The sequence below is a fragment of the Corvus kubaryi genome, unplaced genomic scaffold (assembly GCF_017639235.1).
Source record: "Corvus kubaryi isolate FWS band 111438036 unplaced genomic scaffold, C.kubaryi_AGA036_p1.0 37328, whole genome shotgun sequence".
NCBI lineage: Eukaryota > Metazoa > Chordata > Aves > Passeriformes > Corvidae > Corvus > Corvus kubaryi.
Genome location: NW_024581106.1, coordinates 2,285,409 through 2,305,965, shown reverse-complemented (window position 1 = coordinate 2,305,965; position 20,557 = coordinate 2,285,409). Strand labels below are relative to the sequence as shown.

The window sequence follows — 20,557 nt, the reverse complement described above, 5'->3', positions numbered from 1 at the left end:
TTTTCTGACAAAAAGAAGTGCTGTAGTCTAGTACACCACTGTTTTACTGTGAATTAGTTGAAAAGACACCTTTCAATAAAACAGGTTTTTACATACTTATGGAATTCAGTGCTTGCTTTTTGCTCATTTCAGGGGTCAACAGAATGTTTGGATGTTTGTTTCTTCATGACGACTTTATCCTTTTCTCTGTTTAATAAGAGACCCAATTTAATAAGGGGCCCAATTCCACCATTCTTTTACCACAAACCACTAAACTAGCATGGAGCTCAACTGGAAAATTTTAAAATACTAATGCTAGTATTCTGTTGTCTTGGGAAGGTGAATAAATATCCACTTTTATTTAACTGAAATTAATTGTAAATACATAAGAGAAAGTGGACGTGTGGTTAAAGTTGAAATCGGCATGCATCACTTCAGGGGGCAGCTTTAGAGCTTGTGTGCATTTAAATGGTGTTTACAGAATTAATAGTTTCCCAAGAAATCTGATGTATGTACTTAAAAATAAAATGTCAATGATTTCTTTTTTTTCGGAGACGTCTAGTCATTCAGATTTCACTGTGCATTTGCAAGCTTTGTGTTTCTGGAACACTTACCTCCATCTTGTTGATGCTGCCCATATCTGCACATACAGTAACACTTTTTTATCACACAATGTATTTTTGTTTTCCTAGTTTGACACCTGTCAGTACAGTCATCAGGATAAACAACAGTAGGCTTATTCATCTTGTTTTCCTTTGTGGGATGATCTCTGTGGGGGAAAAAGCTTGACTGAGTTGATTGATCCCAAATGTTTATCCCAACTCTCTCTTCAGCATTGTTTCACCAAGTCAGGCATTCCCTGACCTATTGGAAGGAAAACTTTGCTTTCTTCCTTCAGATTGTATTTCTACATGTGGTTTGACAGAAAAGCTGAAAAGAGCAGAGTACAAGCATCTGATGAGCAGAGATCTGTGCTTTTCACACCTACTACACCAGTAATCTTTTCCCTTCTTGCTTGCTCCTTATTCATTGCTTTTCTTTATCTTTTGTAAGAATGTAGTTGTATGTTATTTCAGGAGTCTTGGTATGTTTGTCCAGAAGGCATACCACAATAAGACCCCATCATTATGTTGATGATAGAAAATAACAGTTAAGACTTTTTTTTTTTTTTCAACAATCAACCATTTCCTTTTATAAATATCTGTTCTGGTTTGCTATCAAGGGCAGTTTGGGCTGAAGACTGAAAAAATTCTACATTCTCTGAAATGTAATGATGCCTAGGGATTTGGGGTATGGGGTTAAACAGGGGAGTACAGCCTTGCATTGAGCAATAGAGAGTGAATTACTACAATTGAAAAACGTTACTGTTGTGGAGATAAGTGTTCACATGGTCCGGCATAAATGATCAATAGCAAAAATATTCTTCGCCTTCTTACTTTACTGTGCAGTTAGATTATACAACACATTTATTTGTAGATACTTCTCCTAATCCAGCCACCCCAGTTCTTTTCCTCAGTGGAATCATGTCTGTCATGGATTTTAGCCATGAGGTGTGGGGATTTGAAATTAAGAGCTTTTTTTGTAGAAATCCTGGTCTTGCTCAGTTGTTAGGTTGGGCAATGTCGTAATTTCATTACTGGAGAGCTGACTGGGAAAGCCTCTGTGGGTACCAGCTTCTTGAGCACTTGTTGACTGACCCCTCAGGAGTTTGTTGGACTGTGAATTAAACTGTTGATTAAAAGGGAAGATAGCAGCATTTTTCCCAGAATGACCTTGCCCGCTTTGGACCTGGCATCCCGCTGCTACCAGAAATGAAATGTCAGTAGTATTTTCCCATGGATGGAAGCTATGAGTGCCCGCTCTTTCTGCACATTTCCCTCAAAAATGAGCTGCTCTTTTCTACTGCTTGACCTTGAGACATCTAGGTTGGGCTGTTTGCTGCAATGTCAAAAGTTTTCTACCCAAATGGCTGATTTTGAGCTTGTGCTCAAGACTGTGTACGGAAACCCTCTAAATATGGCTCCTACCACCTGCCCTTTGGAAGGGATTTGGATAAAGCAAATTACTACAGGAGAAAACTGTGACAATGTTATGGGGGTTTCTTGGGGTTTTTTTTAAGGAAAAGGAAGGAGATTTAAAAATTTGGGAGGAGAAGACTGGATGGGAAGTCTGTAAATGACAAACAGCATAAGCCATTTACTTCAAAACATAATGACAGCATTTTCTGGTAGCTACTGCACATGCCATTCAAAGACAAGCTTGTGTACTGCATGGTGTTTAAATGGAACTGCAAATAGCCATAAAAAGGGGAGGTAGGACTTCGGATAGTGCATCTAAGCGCAGAAGAGAGAAAAATCCTTACTGCCTTTTTTTACTTCTTTTTTTGATATTGCTCTTCTTTTGTGATGGACATAAAAAAATCCGTTAAGCTGAGGTATAGCATGTTTTGTATATAAAATGCAGAGGACTAAAAATACTACTTGAAAAGGTGTTGTGAATCTACTTCCAGGCCTGGCCACACTGTACAGATGCCAGCACACTCGGAGTTGCCTGCATGCTTGCTTGTTGGCTGGGGTATAGCCTGTGTATCTCCATGTGCATCTTGCAGTCGCATTCTGGAGCAATACATTGGATGAAGGTAGTTACAGCCAAAGGGGTACTGTAAATGGAGGAATACCATGCTGGGATTATTTAAGACTGAGCCATTTGCCATGTAGTCTGATCCAGATTTTTGGTAATGGGTAGGGAGAAGGAAGGCCATTGGAAGGGTAGGAATTCAGACATTCATGTGTACGTGAGGTGATCCACTCATGCAGGCATTGTGACAGAAACTGGCAGGCATAGCCAAAAATCTGTAGTGTGGATGGCACGATGGCATCACCTTTGCATCACTGTCCCAGTTCCCTGCAGAAGACAGGCAGTCCTCTCTTCAGCATGCAAAATTTGGCTTTTCTTGCTGCAGCTGTGCTGGACATCTGAAATTGATAAATCAGTGTTGATCTGATTAATTGCTAGCCTCATGAGATCCTGGCATAAGCCTACCTTCAGGTAGTTGCTACCATGTGTGCTTCAGTATCTTGAATCTTCCTTCCATCCCTAGCCTACATCCCTGTAGCAGAGAGCTGTGTGGTTCAAGCTGATGCAAGCAGCATTTCTCTCAAATTGATGCACAGGGACCTTGCATGGTTTTAGATGGTGCAGTCTAAAGGCAGGGTGGCAGAGGAGCTCTGAATGAGGTGGAGAGAGCAGGCTGGATGGCAAGTACCTGTACCAAGGTACTGCTGTGATTACAGGCTGGGTGTGATACAGCACTGCCTCCTTGTCTCTGGGCAGCTAACACTTTTGTGATGGAGAACTGGTCAGCCAGCATGCCTGGGTATGTGGTATGATTCTTTCATTGGATGGGCAGTCTAGCTTGGCTGTTTCCATCACAGCCAAGTTAAATTGAGAAACCTACCAGTCCCTTCACTTGGAATTTCATGTGGTGGTAAACACTGACTGGCCTGTGGTAGCACTGCCTTTTTACTAAAGCCATTCAAACCTGTGCAAACCATGAAAACAACTTGACCTGAACTCCCTCAGTATTTTTTTAAATTAACACTGAAAAAATTTTTCAACTTTGGATAGATTTTAAGGCAAAGAAGCCCTACCTTATGATCAGCCAGCAGTACAGCAAGCAGAAGAAAAGTACTCAATGATCATTTTGGTACTGAGGCATATAATCAGCATATTCTGTGCTATGTGCTTTTTGCTCAGTCCATGACTATTTTGATGTCATGCCATGCTCAGAATGGTTGATCTTCGCTTATTTCTTCTTGATTTGTCTCCTCCTACAGGAATCACAGCAAACCTGAAAATAAACTAGCCCTCTGTGGGTAAGCATTTTTAAAATGCCTAAATTCAAATAAAGACTTGATTTGCATACTGTTTGACGAAAATTGGTTGGACCTGGCAGTTGCAAATTACCAAAGTATCAGGAGATGCTGTCTTTCAAAAACAAAATTAAACTGTTTCATAGCAGCAATTAAACATGATTTCATGATATAGCCTTTATTTATGTCATTGCTCTCTTTCTATCAAAAAAGCAGTGATAGAAGTAGAATATATTCAGCTGAATGGAGGAGAGAAAATAGATGTAATTTGGAAAGAGATGTTCAAAGATGGATAGAAATCACTCTTGCAAGATATTTTCTTTATTATTTGGTGGCTCACATGGCTAAGTGGTTGAAAATTTGTCCAAAATCAATTATGCTTATTACATAAGAGTACCACACCCAGTATAAGCAGGTTTAATGAATAAACGGTGACTCAGAAATCGTAGACATAGTTTGAAGATGTAGCATCTTAAGGTGGGATTCACTTTGTCTTACTTAGGTTCTTAAAAGCCAGGGAACTCTGAGCCAGTCTGTCTTTGCATTTTTTTAATGATATCTAGTTACTGGGTAGGCTATCATAGTTACAGTTGAGATTGAAGCTCTGCACGGGGTATAAGCCAGATGAAAGTCCATGATGAGAAAAGTCCTCAGTCTCTGTACAAAAGCAGATTTTTAATTGGAGCACTTACTTTTGTGACATCAACAAATTCAAGTTGTTGTGCAACTTGGAAAATGTTTTGGTTTCAAGTACCAGTGTAAATTGTTCTTTGAGAATACCTTCTAATTACTTAATTATTAGTTATCCTTTGAAAGTCAATATTAATGAAACCTAACTTGGCAGAACCAATGCTTTTATTTTAATATCAACACACCAGACAGTTTTCAAAATCAGTGGGTCACAAGATTGGTCTGACAGCTCCATCCTGTATAGCAAATCAGTGTTGATTGCTGCAGCAGCTGCACAAATAACTTAGTCAAAATGCTTCCAGTGTAATGTCTTCTAATGTAATTTTAAGAGGTTTGCAAGTCTAATAGAGGCATTTACAGCCTTCTACTCAAATTGGACTCTTGATGTTCAAGGAAACAGGATTATGCACTGCAGCATGACATTCTTGTGTTCCGGAGGGGCTACTCTGAAGTTTAACTTGTCTTCAGTTCTTTAGTGACACATGCTCCTTGTCTTCCTGGGAATAATTTTTGAGTGGTGTAGGCCTTAGCTACATACTGCAATTCCAGGACACTTTCTTTTTTTTTTCCCCCTTTCTTGTTTGCTTTTTTTTTTTTTTTTTTTTTTTAATAAAAAGAGGAATTTCACAGTGAAGATTGTTTGTGGATATAGAAGACATTGCAGGATTGGGATGGGCCCAGCTCTTGTTGAAGGAAACATCTCATCATCTGTTGCATGCATGACTTGCCAGTAAATTCCCTATAAACCCAAACATATTGATTGTGTAGTCCTGTAGATGTCAGTGACAATTCCAAAATAAGAACAACTTTGGGATTCTTAAGAATTGATTGGAGTTTGAAGAATAGCCATAAAGCTAGACCCCAGTCCTACAGCCCTTATTACAGTACAGTTCTAATGTATGGCATGCAAATGTCAAATTTCTAACTTGCAGAATGAAGGGCATAGTTTTTAACTAGGTATTCCTGTTTCTCATATTCCCTATTACCTAGGGAACACAGATATTTATTTTTGAAGTTTCAGTGCTTTTATGTTCCTCAAAATTATTATCACTAAATATACAAGTTTGGAAGCAAAATCCCATACCATATTTGAGATAAGGGCAGTTTTCAGATTCTGTGTTTTTAAGTGATTATTGGCAATTATAATGTTAAGATACAACTACTTTTCTGTTGGAACAGACTATTATATGAATATTGTATAAAGTGCAGTTCTCCTAGGGGGATCACTATCATCCTTTCTTTCCCTGAATTTCGAATTTTTTCCTATCTTGAGTTGGTGTGCTGTCATTAATTTTCTGTCACTATTTGTTACGTTTTAGAAGAAAACCTTAAACACAAAAGAAGATTTCTGTAATATCTAATTTTTTTCTCAATAGGAAGATTGAACTTAGAACATTTAAATGAAAAGAAAACCTATGTTAAAGCTAATTACTTAAATAGCAAGATTTCTGGTGTTATTGTGAAGATTGTGTGAAGATTTGGAATTGAGAAAAAAATAATAGGGTGATAGTAACAGATCCTAAAAGAGCTCCATCCTCTCCTTTGCTCTTTTTACCAAGCACAGCTCAATTTTTCTGGTACTAATTTCCTTAATTACTGTGGTAACCAGTAGCTTTGCTCTGGATGCATGCAGGTTCCACATTTTAATTGTGTGCCTGAAGCCCTGCACAGGATTGAGGACGGTCAGGATCCCCAAAGGGTTGTTCATAACTAGCTGGTGGCTGAACATGGTGACCTCTAAGCTCAAATAAATACCATTCCTAGTATTTGATTTCTGTTCCCAACTGGCATAAAACCTCTCTTTTGGACTAATGGTAGAATAATATGTCCTTTTTTGACTTGCATGTGGGTTATCAGTCTGGGTGTTTGGAAGACATCTGCCAAATTTGGTCCCTTCAGGGAATGTAGGCAGAGGCGGGATCTAGTAGTGGCTCCAAGTGAGTATGGGCTTGGGCAAATGCTTTGGTTTTTTGGGTCTTGGGGTCTTTTTTGAAAACTACTTTGCTGAAAACTTGTAGGCAATTCTTTTGGTTTTGGGTATCTTAAGTCCTTTATAAGACCTTGTTCTTGTTCACTGCTCTTTCACCCTGAATATACAAAGGAATCCCATTAGTATAGTCCTGCCGCTTGCCAAGTAGTGGGAATTGATGTGCATGTGGTAATGCAGACTTGGAGTGGTTCTTTAGTCACACTGCCTTAGGTGCAAGTGGCATGGAAAAAACCCACTATTAAAGTACTTTGTGCTAGATATCATGGGTATACACGCTGTAACATGAAGTAGGAGATAAAAGACTTTCTTTCGCTTTTGCATTTCTGTTTGAAATTTATTTTATGCTTTTCAGTGTGACTCGTATTGCTTTAGAAAATAATAAGTATTCCCACAGAATTTAGCTAAAGATTGACTTACACTAGAGGAAACTATTTTAAGATGTTTGATCTGACTTCTTTTGAGGCATAAAGAACTGGTTTTTAAATACTTGCTTATTTTGAAATTAATGTAAGAAAATAATAGTATGAACTAAGTGTTAAATCAGGGTTTGTTGGATTGGGGTTTTTTTAACTACTACCAAGATTCTCTTGCTAGTCCTGATTCTGTGTGTGTGTCCAATTAACTCTCAACTCTTATTCTTATAGGCAGTTACTGGGCAAAGCTTTGGAACTGAAGATTTTCGAGCAGCTCTAGAAAATGGAGTCCTGTTGTGCGAGTGAGTATTGACTTACCTGTATAAAAACCCTTCAGGTTAACATCACCTGGCTTCTGTCCTTCCTGGCCCCTGAATTTTTTTTTTCAGTACCAAAAGTATTTTGTAGTAAATAATTTTTTTTTTTTTTTTTTATATTTGTTTGTCATGGGAAGTAAAAGCAGCTTTTGGACATTCTCTTTCCAGATCCATGTATTCTGTGTGTTGTCCCCTACACTTTTTTGTGTGATACTGAGAGAATTGTGCTGTTGTTGATTGATTATATTGGGTTTGTGTATAATGCCCAGGATATCCCAGGGCTTTCTCTTTAGATCGTGCAAGGTGGTGTGGCCATGACTGGGATCAAACCACTCTTACCCCTATACCCACTGTTGTTTTGTGGGTTTGGATTTCTGTGCTCCATCCCCAGCCCTTGAGTGTTGGTTCTATAAATTCGGCAACTACCTATTCCTACCACAGACCTTTACACTCAGCTTGTTTTGGAGCACTTTCTGTAAGAAGCTTCCTTGTGCTTATATATTGTAGGCTTGGCAATGATTGGACTTGCCTGGTTTCGGTGCTAGACTGAGTCAGAGGTGTAAAATGTCCACTCATCAGGTCTCATCCACATATCTGTAATTAGCTTTGTAATTACTGGAACAGGTTTCCAGGACTGGAAGTGGTGCTAATCCCTTCGTATTTTAAGGAACAGGAGTTGAAAATGTCTTTAGAACACCAGTGCAAGAGAAATCTCATTAGAGAACTATCTGGGATGCTAAAAAGAAAATACTACAAATCTCAGATCCACTCTAAAATCAGTTCAGCCAAGCTAACTTTCAGAAAATATTTATGAAAGGTCAGCTCTCTGAGCTTCTTTTCCTATATATAATTCTTTCCTTCTGTGAAGAATACCATGTTTTCTGTCCTTGCCTTTATTTTTCTTTGGACCCTTTGCGCCTCGAGTCTTATCTTGCTAGTTTCTTCTGAAGTTATCTGTAATAGGGGGCATGAATTAATTTTCAATAATATTGTAGAGCTGGATGCTGCATGTTCATTACTTGTGTAATTAAATGTTAATGAGTGTGAATGTGGTAATAAAAATGATTTATACTTTTAATAAGAAGGTATTTCTTCAGGTATGTGTTTAGTGGGATGTGTATATTGTATTCCGATATAACTCTTAAATAATGTGTTTAGGAATTGGCCATTAACTGACACATCCTAATCCTCTGATATCTTCATTGTTGACACTTATTTGGCAAGAGAATGTGAGGCTCCATCTGCCAAGTGCAAATCAGTTAAATTTATCTGTAATTAATAATAATAATCCAAGAAAAACATCCTATAATTTCTTCAGCTGAGCGGCTTGCCTTAGGAGGCATGCAACTTTCTTGAAAGCAAAACATGCCTCATTATGGTGTACCAAAATAGCTGTTCCCCTGTGCTGTAATTTTAAATTTGACATACTTGAAGTCCAAGGAGGAGTGATTTTTCATAGAAATTCTGTGGAAACAGGAAAGAGCAGATGGCAAAAATTTTCAGATGTCCAATTTTCACCAAAGACAACACAGTGCAAGATCTCAAATAGTTGAGACAAGCTAGAAATTGTGTTGCCCATTTCCTTGGTTCACCTGTGGCATGGCTAATTTAGGTGGATATATTATCTCTGGAGATTGTGTATCTGACTTAAACTATAGCAGATAAGACCTCTACTTGCACCACATATTCGTATAGCATCCAGTCAGTTTGTTTGTCCTACTCAAAGACCAAGTGCACATGTTGTCTGAGTGATCAGTAGTTGACAAAATAAAGCCTTTTACATTTTGCCAATTCTCGTGTGCATACACTAGAGAAAAACTTTAGTGAATTTCTTTCTGGTCACATGCTACTTCATGTTCTTCAGTAAAATAAATCAAATAAAAATTATGCATTTGGAAGATTTAGAAATAAAAAAAAGGGGAGGAATGCAAACTTTTTTTTTATTCCACCTCAACAGGTAACTTTTTTTGGGTGGGAAAAGTAATCAGATGTGTCTCGTTTGCTAAATAACTTAGTTTAATTGAAAAATCTCAGGATCTGCAGCTCTTTTTTTTTTTTTTCTGCCGTTACTTAGAAATGTATCCTTCATTCCAGTGTATAGGGGTAAACTGTTCTTTGTGTTTATTTCCCAAATACATTTTCTGCTTGAGCAAAAGATGCTTTTTCCTTACACAGGGTTTTAAACTCCAGGTCTTGTCTCTGAACTGATGTGGGTAGATCACAAAGCTGTGCTGATGCTTTTTGTGGGGTGAAGGGTCTGCCCAGACAAGCAGCAACAAGAAGAGAGAGCAAGTACAAAAATCCTCAGAGCTATATATGAAGGCAGATGAAGTCTGCAGGGTGTCCTGAGGTCCCCGTTCTCTGCTGACCTTGTGGTATAGGGTGTAATTTGGTGAACCACAATATTTCCCTACCTCCATGATTGAAAACCTGGGTATAAACTTGCAAGGAATCCCGTGCCTCATCCTCACTGCAGGATAAGGAGTGCATTTGGGCTTGTGTATTCAGTAGTGATGTGTTAATCTGTCGTGTCTTAGCTTAATTATGAATTTTATGTGAAGAGTGATATCAGGTACAGTTTCTTCTGACTGAAATGGAAAATGACTTGTGCATGTAAATTATATGTGCCAAAAAAGATTGCTGCCCACAGCATTCTGGGCTTGGTAGCATTATGAAAACTGAGTTTATTTCTCACTATTACAGGAATATTAGTGCTTTCACACTGAACTCTGAAAATCAATATTCTGGTACATTTTTGACATCTGCTCAGAACCTTTATGTGAAAAAAAATTTTAAATAGGAAATTTGAGTCCAATTAACACCACTACCCATGTAGTAGAAACACTGATCCTTTTCTGCCCACACATCCTCAGGCATTTTCTTTTTTTTCTCACTTTGCTGTTCCCAGAAATCTTTGTGTGTGACTTGTCTCATTTTTGCTTCTACAATCTGTTCTTGCTTGTCACTTCTTGGCAGTGTTAATAGGTTCAGCTCAAATTTGTTCAAATCATTTTAAGTTAGGACCATATGCAAAGTATTTCTTAATAAGCATTGATGCTTATGCTTAAGTACAGTAAATTATGTAACAGAAAATCATATGACTTTTTTTTCAGTTTGATTAACAAGATCAAACCTGGCATTGTTAAGAAGATCAATCGTCTGCCAACTCCAATAGCTGGCTTGGTAAGTAATGGCATGGAATCTAATATCTGGGGTATGAACCAAGTGATCTTTTTTTTTAAGGAGTTTTCAAAATTTTAGCTCCATTTTTATTTTTTGTTCAAAACCATACCATTTCTATGTTGTCTTAGACCACAAAGGATACTTAATCTGTCATTTGGATCTGTAACTTTAGTCATCCTGTCACTGCATGAAGCTGCATCATCCCCAGATGTATCAAGCACTGGCTCCTGTGCACAAACCTCTGTAGCATTGCTTGTTTCTGTTTAAAGGCCACCATCTTATCTTACATTCAGAAGCCACTTCCAATATCCCTTTCTTAGGGAATGGGCAGAATAGGAAATGTTCTGTATAGCTAAAGTATTTTTAGAACCTGTTTCACTCCACCCACAGCAAAGCTTTAGTTGCATTAAAATAACTCCAGTGATGCAAAGATCTCTCTTCAGGTTTCAGCTGAGGGATTTGCCAGTGTTTTGGCTGTAAATCACATTGCTGGGGGTAGAGGTGGGAGATGTATGTAATAATTTTCACAGGAAATGTAAAAGATTTCTGTATGCTGTTTGGAAAATTTACTGCCCAAAGACTAGGATAAGTTTTGTAGTCATTTAGCATCAGAAATCCTTTTGTGGGTAAATGAATTCAAAGAATTCCTTCTTCATCATTTTTTTCACTCGGACAACCTTGTTGGCTATTCATGTCACTTAGGGTGTCAAGGCTACTTAGTCCTGTCACAAAAACTATTGGTCTCATATTACAAGATCCGAGGTGAAGCATGATTCCTGTGATAAATGGAAGATCCCACCTTGTGATAAACATGCAGGCTCAACATTAGGGAAAATTACCTGGTTTCTTAGTAGGAGAAAGCAAAACTTCTCTAGATACTTTTATTTATATGTTTTAACGGGATGAGTGAACAAAACATTGGCTTTTGCTGGTCGACCGTGTAGCTCATTAGTGTATAAGTGTAGTTAACTTGGCTGGAGGTCATAAGATTAGGTTAAATTGCCCTAAGTTGTTGCACAAGCTGAGAACATGCATTTCCACATCAAACGAACGTAGGAAGTATTACTTGCTTTTGTCCCAGACAAGCTCAGGTATTTAGGCTTGTGAATAAGACTGCTGCACATTCTTTTCCTGTGAGGCATACAAAAAAAAAGAATTCAAATGAAACCAAAATAATTCTGGGGAGGACAGCACAGTTATTTGACGTGGCATCTGAAGTAGCCCTTAGATTCAAAACAGAAAACCATAAGCTAGGTTTCATTTTTGTGGTGATTTAAGTGTTGTCTTGAATCATAACTGCAAGCACTCTTGTTTTTATATGCATTTTTTATGTCTAGATGTGAAAATGCAGAGTATTCATTTGGTGTGTAGTTTATATCTTACTTGTAGTGTATTATTGTTTCTTCAAGTTGTTTCTAGTTCCTACAAGTCTTCAAAAGTAAAGGGAAGAGGTGGAAAGGTGAATGATTCTTGTAGATTGGGATCACCCAGTGTTATTGTTGTTAAAATACAACTTAAAGATAGTAATTGACAGAGCTGTTTTGTGTTAACCTGTGGAAAAGGTTTTACACAAACACTTCAGACTACAATTATGAAGGCCATTATTGGGAGAGGTTCAGAAGATGGTCCTTATAGTGACAATAGTGGAAGACTGGTTTTCCCAGACTTGAGAGGAACCTTCTCAGTTATACCAGCTTGGAAGGGCCCAGGTTTCATCCCAGCATGTAAAACTCAGATTAAAAATTTTGGGGATTTGTGTTTATAAGAAAGCAGACATAGATACCTGGCAGGCTCAGGATACTGTGGTTGAAAGACAGGATTTAGAGATAGAAAAAGCTTACTAGGGAATTACGTGGTAGGCTTGCTTGACATGTTCTGGATATATTTTCATTGCTTGTAGGTTGTTTCTCCCACAAATTTGCTTCTAGTATTTTCTGTGGCTTGATAAATATTATATATACACTTCTGTGGCTCCCACTTCTTCTGTCTTCAATGCCTTCGAGTCTCACACTAATTGCTCCCCAGCAAGCCTTTATGAGATCTAGAAATCACTGTTGGAAGGGGGGAATTTATGTGTCTCATTTTTCTCTCTTTTTTCCTCTCTCTTTATTTTTTTTAAAACAGATGGAAATTTTAATATAGAGAGATGGCAGGGTTTTTTCTAAAACGTAACGAGATCTGATCATGTTCTTTCTACAGCTTCTTCATGCTCCTCTAGACTCATTCCTGTAGTCCATTTCCAAAACATTTTATGCATTCATTGTGCAATTAGCATCCATTTCTCTCCTGAGTCTTCTGATTCAAAGGAAACAACCCCCCCATGGTTTTGAGAGTTTCGTGGCAGTCTGATTATCAGAAGGAAACAAACACTTTGAAAGACATCTTGTTTCTCTTTCCCCCCCCTTTCCCTCCCCTTTGTTTTTCTTCCTCTCCAGGAATTTCTCAAGTTTTGGTTCTGTTCCCTAGGGAGTTAATATATTTTATTTCCATATAAGTATGCTGTTTAAGCATTGTGTTCACTTCAACTATTTGACAGGCTTTTTCAGCAGTGCAGAAACACAGTGTTGAATAGATGCCTTTGGTTGAATCTCCAGAAGGGTTTTGTTATCTGGCTTCTTTGAGTTCATGGTTGTTTTGAAAACAAATTGTTTGAGTAAAATAGTAAGTGAAGGCCTATAGGAATAATGAAACATTCTGTTCTATATGGAATATTGTGTGCTAGATTTTTTTTGTATTGAGTTAGGGTGAGGTGTTGCTTTTAATGAAGTCCATGCATTATTGATTTATGTCTTGTTTACTTTTATGGCACCTTACTTATCCTGAGATCTAATAGGGACTTTATATTGGCAGGAACATTTTACACAACTCAGATTAAGGCTTAGCTTTTACCTTTAGTTTGATTATACTGCTGCCTAGTGACTTTTTTGTTGTGGATTGCAGTGATTCAGGTCTAGTCATGATGGAATGGAAAAATAAATACATGTGTTTCAAGGATTAAATACTGAAATGAGACTCGGCATTCAGTTAAAGAAAAATGCTTAATTGGTACCAGGAAAGTTAAAAAAAAAAAACCTGATTAAACTTCTCCCTAGTTTGGTATGGCATGGGAAATCTGGGCTGCAGCTTGTGTGGGAGAGTTTGTAAGAACTCTTTGGGAAGAAGAGTTGGATCTAGCCATAACTTGGTATCCATCTGGCAACTTTTTGCTCCAGCCTCACTGCTCCGGTTCTCTCCTGAGGCATGTGGGTGAGATGCAGCCATTGTCTTAGCTCCATTTGCCTGTTCATTTTTGTTCCAGTTTGGAAAATGGAACTGCTGGGGGTAAGGCAAGTAGCAGAGTGGTTGCAAGGAAGCGTGGGCAGGACAGGTGACTGAAGAAATGTCCATGCAGCTCTTACGGTGGTTTCCTGGACAGTGAGGTGTGCCAGCTAGTTGCAGAAAGTTGCCATGTGCAGCAGATTGATTTTTAACAGCACAAGGTAGATTTTGGAGACAGAGATGTTCCCATAGGTTTCCTGAAGGGAGTTAACTGGGGGGTTAGCTGTTGGGTTTTTTGCTTTAATTTTGACTACTTTTTTAAAATGCCATTTAGAACCTTTGCACGAAAATAGTTTCTGGAAAATTAGAATTTAACTTCTGATTATAGTTCAAACTGTCTAAAATACACAGTTTGTATAAAGAGCTGTGTACATATTTTTCCCCAGTACAGCAGAGAGGCAAGCAAACCAGTACAGAGCAGCTGTTCCTGAAGCCCTTGGGCATTTCTGGGGGATATGGGAAGGGTAACAGAAAGGTCAGAGGATTGTGGAAGCTGAGATTTCATTATGAATGGTAGAAAAAGTACAGATTGCACTTTCTTACTTAAAATCCACTTTTCCCAGTCCATACTTGTGTGAAACAGAGATGGTGTTTAAAGAAAATTACTCAAATGGTTAAATTTTGCTGGGCTCAGATCCTGCCAAATGATTTTGATTAGAGTTCTTGGGCAGTAGGGGTGGTGAAAAGAAAATGAGTATTTAACAAAAGCAAACCCAAAGGAAAACTTTTTTCTCAAAAAATACAGAGTTTTCAGCTTGAATCCTAGCATGTGAGGATGGTTTGAATATAATCACATGAGGGGGAGGACTTTGTGGTTTGACAACATATTTTCCAACAAGGCTTTGCTGAGCAGTTTCAGAGGTGCATCTCTGGCTGCAGCACCATTGTTCCCCAAAAACCTCCTGTTTTCAACTCAGTTGGCTGAACACAGAACAAACTGGAATGAAAATCACAAGACCCCGTGAGACAGTGGGAAGATGAATGAGTTATGTACAGTTTATGCCAGCTGAACATATCTGTCAGAATAATACATTGCTTGTTGCTCAGGAAGAATAAGTGTGCGCTCTTCAGCAAGGCAGAATTTTAGTTAAGGTACGTTTTCATCTGAGACCGGGTGCTCCAAGAAAGACTCTGAGGTAAGAGCCAGTGCCTTCTTTGGAGAGGGGTAGTGAGTGGAAATCTTGCTTATACCAATTTTTTCCTTGCAAGATACCAATTTGGTCTTCTAAGACCATCTATTTTTGCTTGCAGCTCCTGTGAGCAAGTTGGAAGTGCAATGCTTTGCACTGTGGTTGGGAAGCCTTTTCTCACTTTAGAGACGTGAGGGCTGTGATCGTACGACAGGGCAGAATAGAAAGCTGTTGGCTTTTTCAGAGCTGTAAATGAAATGACATTAGCAGTTTTGTTTCAAGTTGGTCTGCGAATTCAAACAAGTCGAGATGTTGCTAACAGTCTCAGTGTGAGTGCTGGATGAACATGAGCACAAAACGTCATCTTCATACAGTTTTTCAGCTTTGGGAAAGGGTTTTTTTAAATGAATTTTTGTTTCCCATTCACACACACACATAAAGGTGCGCATCTCTAGCCAGTCTCGGGTTTGAACATGTTTATCTGAAATGCTGTAGAGTGGGATTTTTTTTTCTAGTGGGAAATTAGTATTCCTTTAGGGTGGAGAGCACTTGATGCTTTTCCATGCAGATTTTCCTGATTCAACAGGAAACATATCCTTCTGACAACTGCTACTCCAACAGCATTGCTTCTCTTAAATGCAATGTAGTATGACACCATTCTAAAATGTGTTTATTGAAGGTATCAATAATGCTTGCACCGAGACAACCACCTGAAACAGTGTTATTTAGATCATTGGCATGTACCTTCTAAACCAGGAAAGGGAATAGTAAAGGTAACAAGAGAGAAATATGATAGAAAGCTAAGCTAGAATGAAAGGGCAGATAAAGAAAGGGGTGGAGAACATAAAAAATAAAAATATTTTTCTGTGCCTTTGTGCCTAACACTTTGCAAACCATGGAACCGCCCTGGTATTTCCTTATCTTTTGTCATCAAGGAGAGCTGGCCAAATTTTCCTTTTCTGTGGGAAACTTTTCGTGACAGGGTGATGGGTTTTTCTGGTGGTGTGTGTTTTTTTTTTTTCCTTGTGTTTCAGGGGAATGGCATGCAGATGAAATTTTTACTTTATTATAGACACTTTCAAAACAATTTTTCAGGTAGAGTCCACAATTGTACAGATTAGTTCAATTGTATGTTTTATTTAGGATTCAGCTACAAACTTCCTTCTCTAGATTACTTAGAATCAAATTAGTTGTGGTTTCTATTTAAATTTAAGATCTCTGATGATATATGAGAGGCTTTAATTTGATTTAAAATGAATTGGGTTTTTTTTCAAAGCACCTCTACTTCCAAATTTCATTCCTTCATTCTGATTACTTTCTCTTGATGTTCACCATATGGTCTTTAATATAGCCTTTCTGCTTTATATTGATACATCCTTTCTGTCTTCTAGCATTATATATTTTTTAATAATTATTTTTTCATCTTGAATTCTGGCTCTGTGAATTTGACTAGTATATGAGTCAAGAGTAATAATGGTGTCTTGTCTGCTATGAGAAACTGATTATAAGGAAACTCCTCCTCTTTTCCATTCCTCATGAAAAATGAAGAAGGGCAAGTACACAAATACATGGAGTAAGTTATATAAAAGCTGCTGTTTGCTTAGCTTCACTACTGAACATCAGAAAATATAGACTTAAACTTGGTGGTTGTGCAGCAATTAAGTCCAAAAATGCTTGTAAAAAATAGCCTCATAAATTTTGGTCAAGATCTGACTAATGAGCTGATAAGTATTTGACGTGCTCTGTTTGCTTTTCTGACCATTTTTTTGGTTTTTTTCAGCAACGAGGGAGTAATACTGAGTGATGTGGAGCATTGCTATTTCTTCTGAAGGTTTAAGTCACCTTTTTGAAGAGTAACAGAACACATTACAGCTAATGTGGTGGCTGTGGGCTCTGCCTTCAGTCCTGCTTCCATTGATGCCTTTTCCTGGTCTTAAAATCAAGAGTCATACACGGTTAGAAGGGGAAAAGGGATTTTACCTTGGTATTTATTTTAAGGATCCTTAGGTGCACTATGTCCAGGTCCAGCGCACCCCAATGCCCACTGCAATGCTCACCCCCAGAAGATCTGGTATAACATTATGTCTTACTAATTAGTATATCTATCAAAGATATCTATCATATCTATCAAAGATTCTCCAATGAGAGGCTGGAGTGAGCCCCCCTCCCCAAGGAACCTTCTCCTGGATGGTTCTATCTTGGTTTACTGAATGTGTTCTGGAGAGGACCTTGGGGTCTGGGGCACACTGATCCCGAGCTACAAAGCTTCTAAAATGTTTAGTCTCTCAGCATGACAAACAAGTCCAAGAATGTAGCCAAAATGCACTAAGAATACAGAAGTTGCAAAAAGGTATAACAGGGGTATAAAAGAAAAGGCAAAAAATCTTCATGGCATCACCATGGCCCTCTCTTGTGGCTGATCTGGGTCATGGGATTTTGATTTGTCAGTGGCCTGTACATTCAGACGTACCGGGTGAGTGCATATGCAGCCCTGCTAAGAGTGAAGCTGCCGAAGTCCTATTTGAGATCATTCACCAGGAAGCTGATTAGTCTGGTATTGCTTTTCTTAAGGCAAGGCACAAGGTGATATCTGTATTTTTCTGGAAAGGTGTTAATTTAAATGTGTAAACAAAACCAAAGAGGCATCATTACCTGATTTCTGGATAAGTATGCTCAGCAAGTTGTTGGGAAATTCAGAAAGACAAGTATTTTAAGAGACTTCTTACTTGGAGTAATCCTTACATGAGTGGAAACTTTTGTTTTGCAATAGCAGTGGGTGTTTCTTATGACTGAAGTTCAATATATATAAAACTGAAGAGGAAGAAAGTGAAAGTGGGTATGGTCTGCCCAAATTCATGCCCTGCATCCAATGTGCTCTCCTTTATAAGGCAGTTTATATGTTTAATGCAGGCTTAGGAGTACTTTGGATGGTAGGAATGAGGGCATGTTCCTCTTTATAGTAGTAGTTCTTCTTGTTCAATATTCTTCTTATGCTGCAAGTGAAAAAACTTCCCAAAACTGTTATTTTCCTTTTTCTTGTGGGAAGCAAGAAATTTACAGGAAAAGGGAAACACTGTACCCATCTTTGAAAAAGGTAGAAAGGAGGACCCTGGGAACTACTGACCCATCAGCCTCACATCTGTGCCAGTTTAGATCATGGAAGAGCTCCTCCTAAACCTCTGCTGAGGCACATGGAGAACAGGGAGGTGATTTGGGACAGCCAAGGGCAAGTCCTGCCTCACCAACCTATTGGCCTTCTGTTATGGAGTGACTGCATCAGTGGACAAGGGAAGGAATGCAGATGTCACTTATCTGGCCTTCTGTAAAGCCTTGATGCAGTCCCCCACAACACCCTCCTGTCTAAATTGGAGACAGAGAGAGATTTGATGGGTGGATCATTTAATATATAGGGAATTGGTTGGATGGTTGCACAGAGAGGGTAGTGGTCATAGTTAATGTCTGGAGGGAGATTACTGACAAGGGATGTCCTTTAGAGATTCTTGCTTGGACAAGTTCTGTTTAATATCTTCATCAATGACACAAAGAGATCAAGGGCACCCTCAGCACATTTTCAGATGACACCAAGCTGGCTGAGTGGTGCAGTTGACAAACCTAAAGGATGGGATGCCATTTGGGAGGACCTGGACGAGCTCGAGGAGTGGGCCTGTGGGAATCTCAGGAGGTTTAACAAGGCCAAGTGCAAGGGCTGCACCTGGGTTGGGGCAACCCCCCAGTATCAATATAAGATACAGAGCAGCCCTGCCCAGAAGGACTTGGGGGTGCTGGTGGGTGAGAGACTGGACATGACCCAGCCATGGGCACTCACAGCCCAGAAAGCCAGACATGTCCTGGGCTGTATCCGAAGCTGTGTAGGCAGCAGGGCCAGGGAGGGGATTCTGCCCCTCTGCTCTGCTCTGGTGAGACCCCACCTGCAGTGCTGCATCCAGTTATAAGGATGTGGACCTGTTGGAGAGGGTCCAGAGAAGGGCCCTTCTCCTATGAAGACAGGTGGAGAGAGTTGGGGTTATTCAGCCTGGGAAGAGAAGTCTCTATGTTTCAATATTTAAAGGAAAATTATCAGAAAGATAAGGACAAACTTTTTAGAAGGGACTGTTGTGATTACTTCTTGTAATGATTTTAAGTAAAAAGAGGATAAATTTAGATTAGATGAAAGGAAAAAACCCTTTACTGTGAGGGTGGTGAGGTACAGGAAAAGCTTTTCCAGAGGCATAGTGGATGCCTCATCCCTGGGAACATTCAAGGTCAGGGTGGATGGGGCTCTGAGCAACCTAATCTAGTTAAAAATGTCACTGTTCAGTGCAGGCAGGTTGGACTAAGATTATCTTTAAGGTCCCTTCCAACCCAAACCATTCTACGATCCCATGTTACTAGTATGAGAAAAAAATCTTTTCACCTGGGAATTGACACAGCACTGTATTTCAAATGTGGCCATCAGATAAAGTGTTACATTTCTTATGTGATGTATTTTAGTGAGATTTTGTCAGTGCTCAGAAAAATGCAATTTGGAAATTAGTAAATGTGTTTCCATTGGCAACTGAAACTACTGAATTTTACATTACCTCAAACGCTTAAGCAGATGTTTCTTCAATTTTGGGAACATGATGGCCACAGTAACTGGGATGAAAATTCTGTTTAAAAAAAAACCCAAAACAAGTTATGATTTTTTTTTTCTGGTTTTATGAATTTATGAAGCATTTTAGAGACCTGATTTTTAAATAGTTAAAATAAGAAAAGTCTTGCTTCTTCTTATATAAGAAGTTGCTAATGTGTCAGATCTTGGAGTACTTCGCAAAAAGTTCTTTACCATTGTTTCAATTCTATACCTAAAGGTAGTAGAGTTAGTGAGCGTTTTAGTGGCCTTAGTGCAGAGGTTAATCAGCACTTGTAGGGTAGGGGTGAAATCTTGACTTCAGTCCAGTTTTCTCATTGACTACACTGTAAACCAAGAGAAGGGAAAATTAGCAAATGTCAGGAGTAATGCAAAACCTGATAGGAATGTACATGGAACTATAAATCACTGTTGGTACTCTTTTTGCTGTCTTACGGGAAAGAGGAATGTGGCCTGTATGGAAATACCCCTAGCAGACAATTAAGAAGAAAGGGTTGTGTGCTAGAAAGGAAGTATGGTTATTAATAGTTAGAGATGACATTGTTCTGTAGTCTTTCCATGCCTGATAGTGGGAGTATGTAATCTCGGAAGTGGTTTACTGATGTTTTGTGCCCCTCTGCTTGAAAACATATGGTATGTTTCAGCCTTAGCTCTGAATTTCCTTTAATTGTTTTCTGTTGCTGCCTAAACACTTTGAAATGTAGGGTGTGGGGAAAGAGGAGGTTGATGCAAACTCTTTGTGACATTTTTAGTAGCTGCCCAAGACATCGATCAGACAGAGTGAAACCCAGACACAGGGTTGAATTTGACAGAGTTTAGGTGGGTGATGGTGAAGTGAAATGTGTCTAGGAGACATAGGAAGTGGGGAGAAAGTGTATGGATGCAGACCCCAAGAAATGGTGGTTCAGCTACTTGCCCTGGCCTCTTGTCAGGGGGACAATAAGTGCTGTGCCTGCTGGTTGATCTCTGAATCAAAAGCAGTATTTTGGGATGCTTTGAATGAGATCAGTCTTCCAATCCAGTGCTTTTAGTGTA

General features: G+C 38.9%; 1 protein-coding gene across 15 annotated transcripts in view; it reads left to right on the top strand.

Annotated features, from left to right (window-relative positions):
* The window catches only part of LMO7 (LIM domain 7), a 131,997-nt gene that overhangs the window by 28,107 nt on the left and 83,333 nt on the right, over positions 1 to 20,557 (top strand). For all 15 annotated transcript variants that reach the window (XM_042029640.1, XM_042029638.1, XM_042029644.1 and 12 more), the window contains exons 2-3: positions 7,176 to 7,246; positions 10,375 to 10,444. In XM_042029640.1, coding sequence (XP_041885574.1) covers positions 7,176 to 7,246; positions 10,375 to 10,444 — 141 coding nt within the window. The remainder of the gene's footprint in view (positions 1 to 7,175; positions 7,247 to 10,374; positions 10,445 to 20,557) is intronic.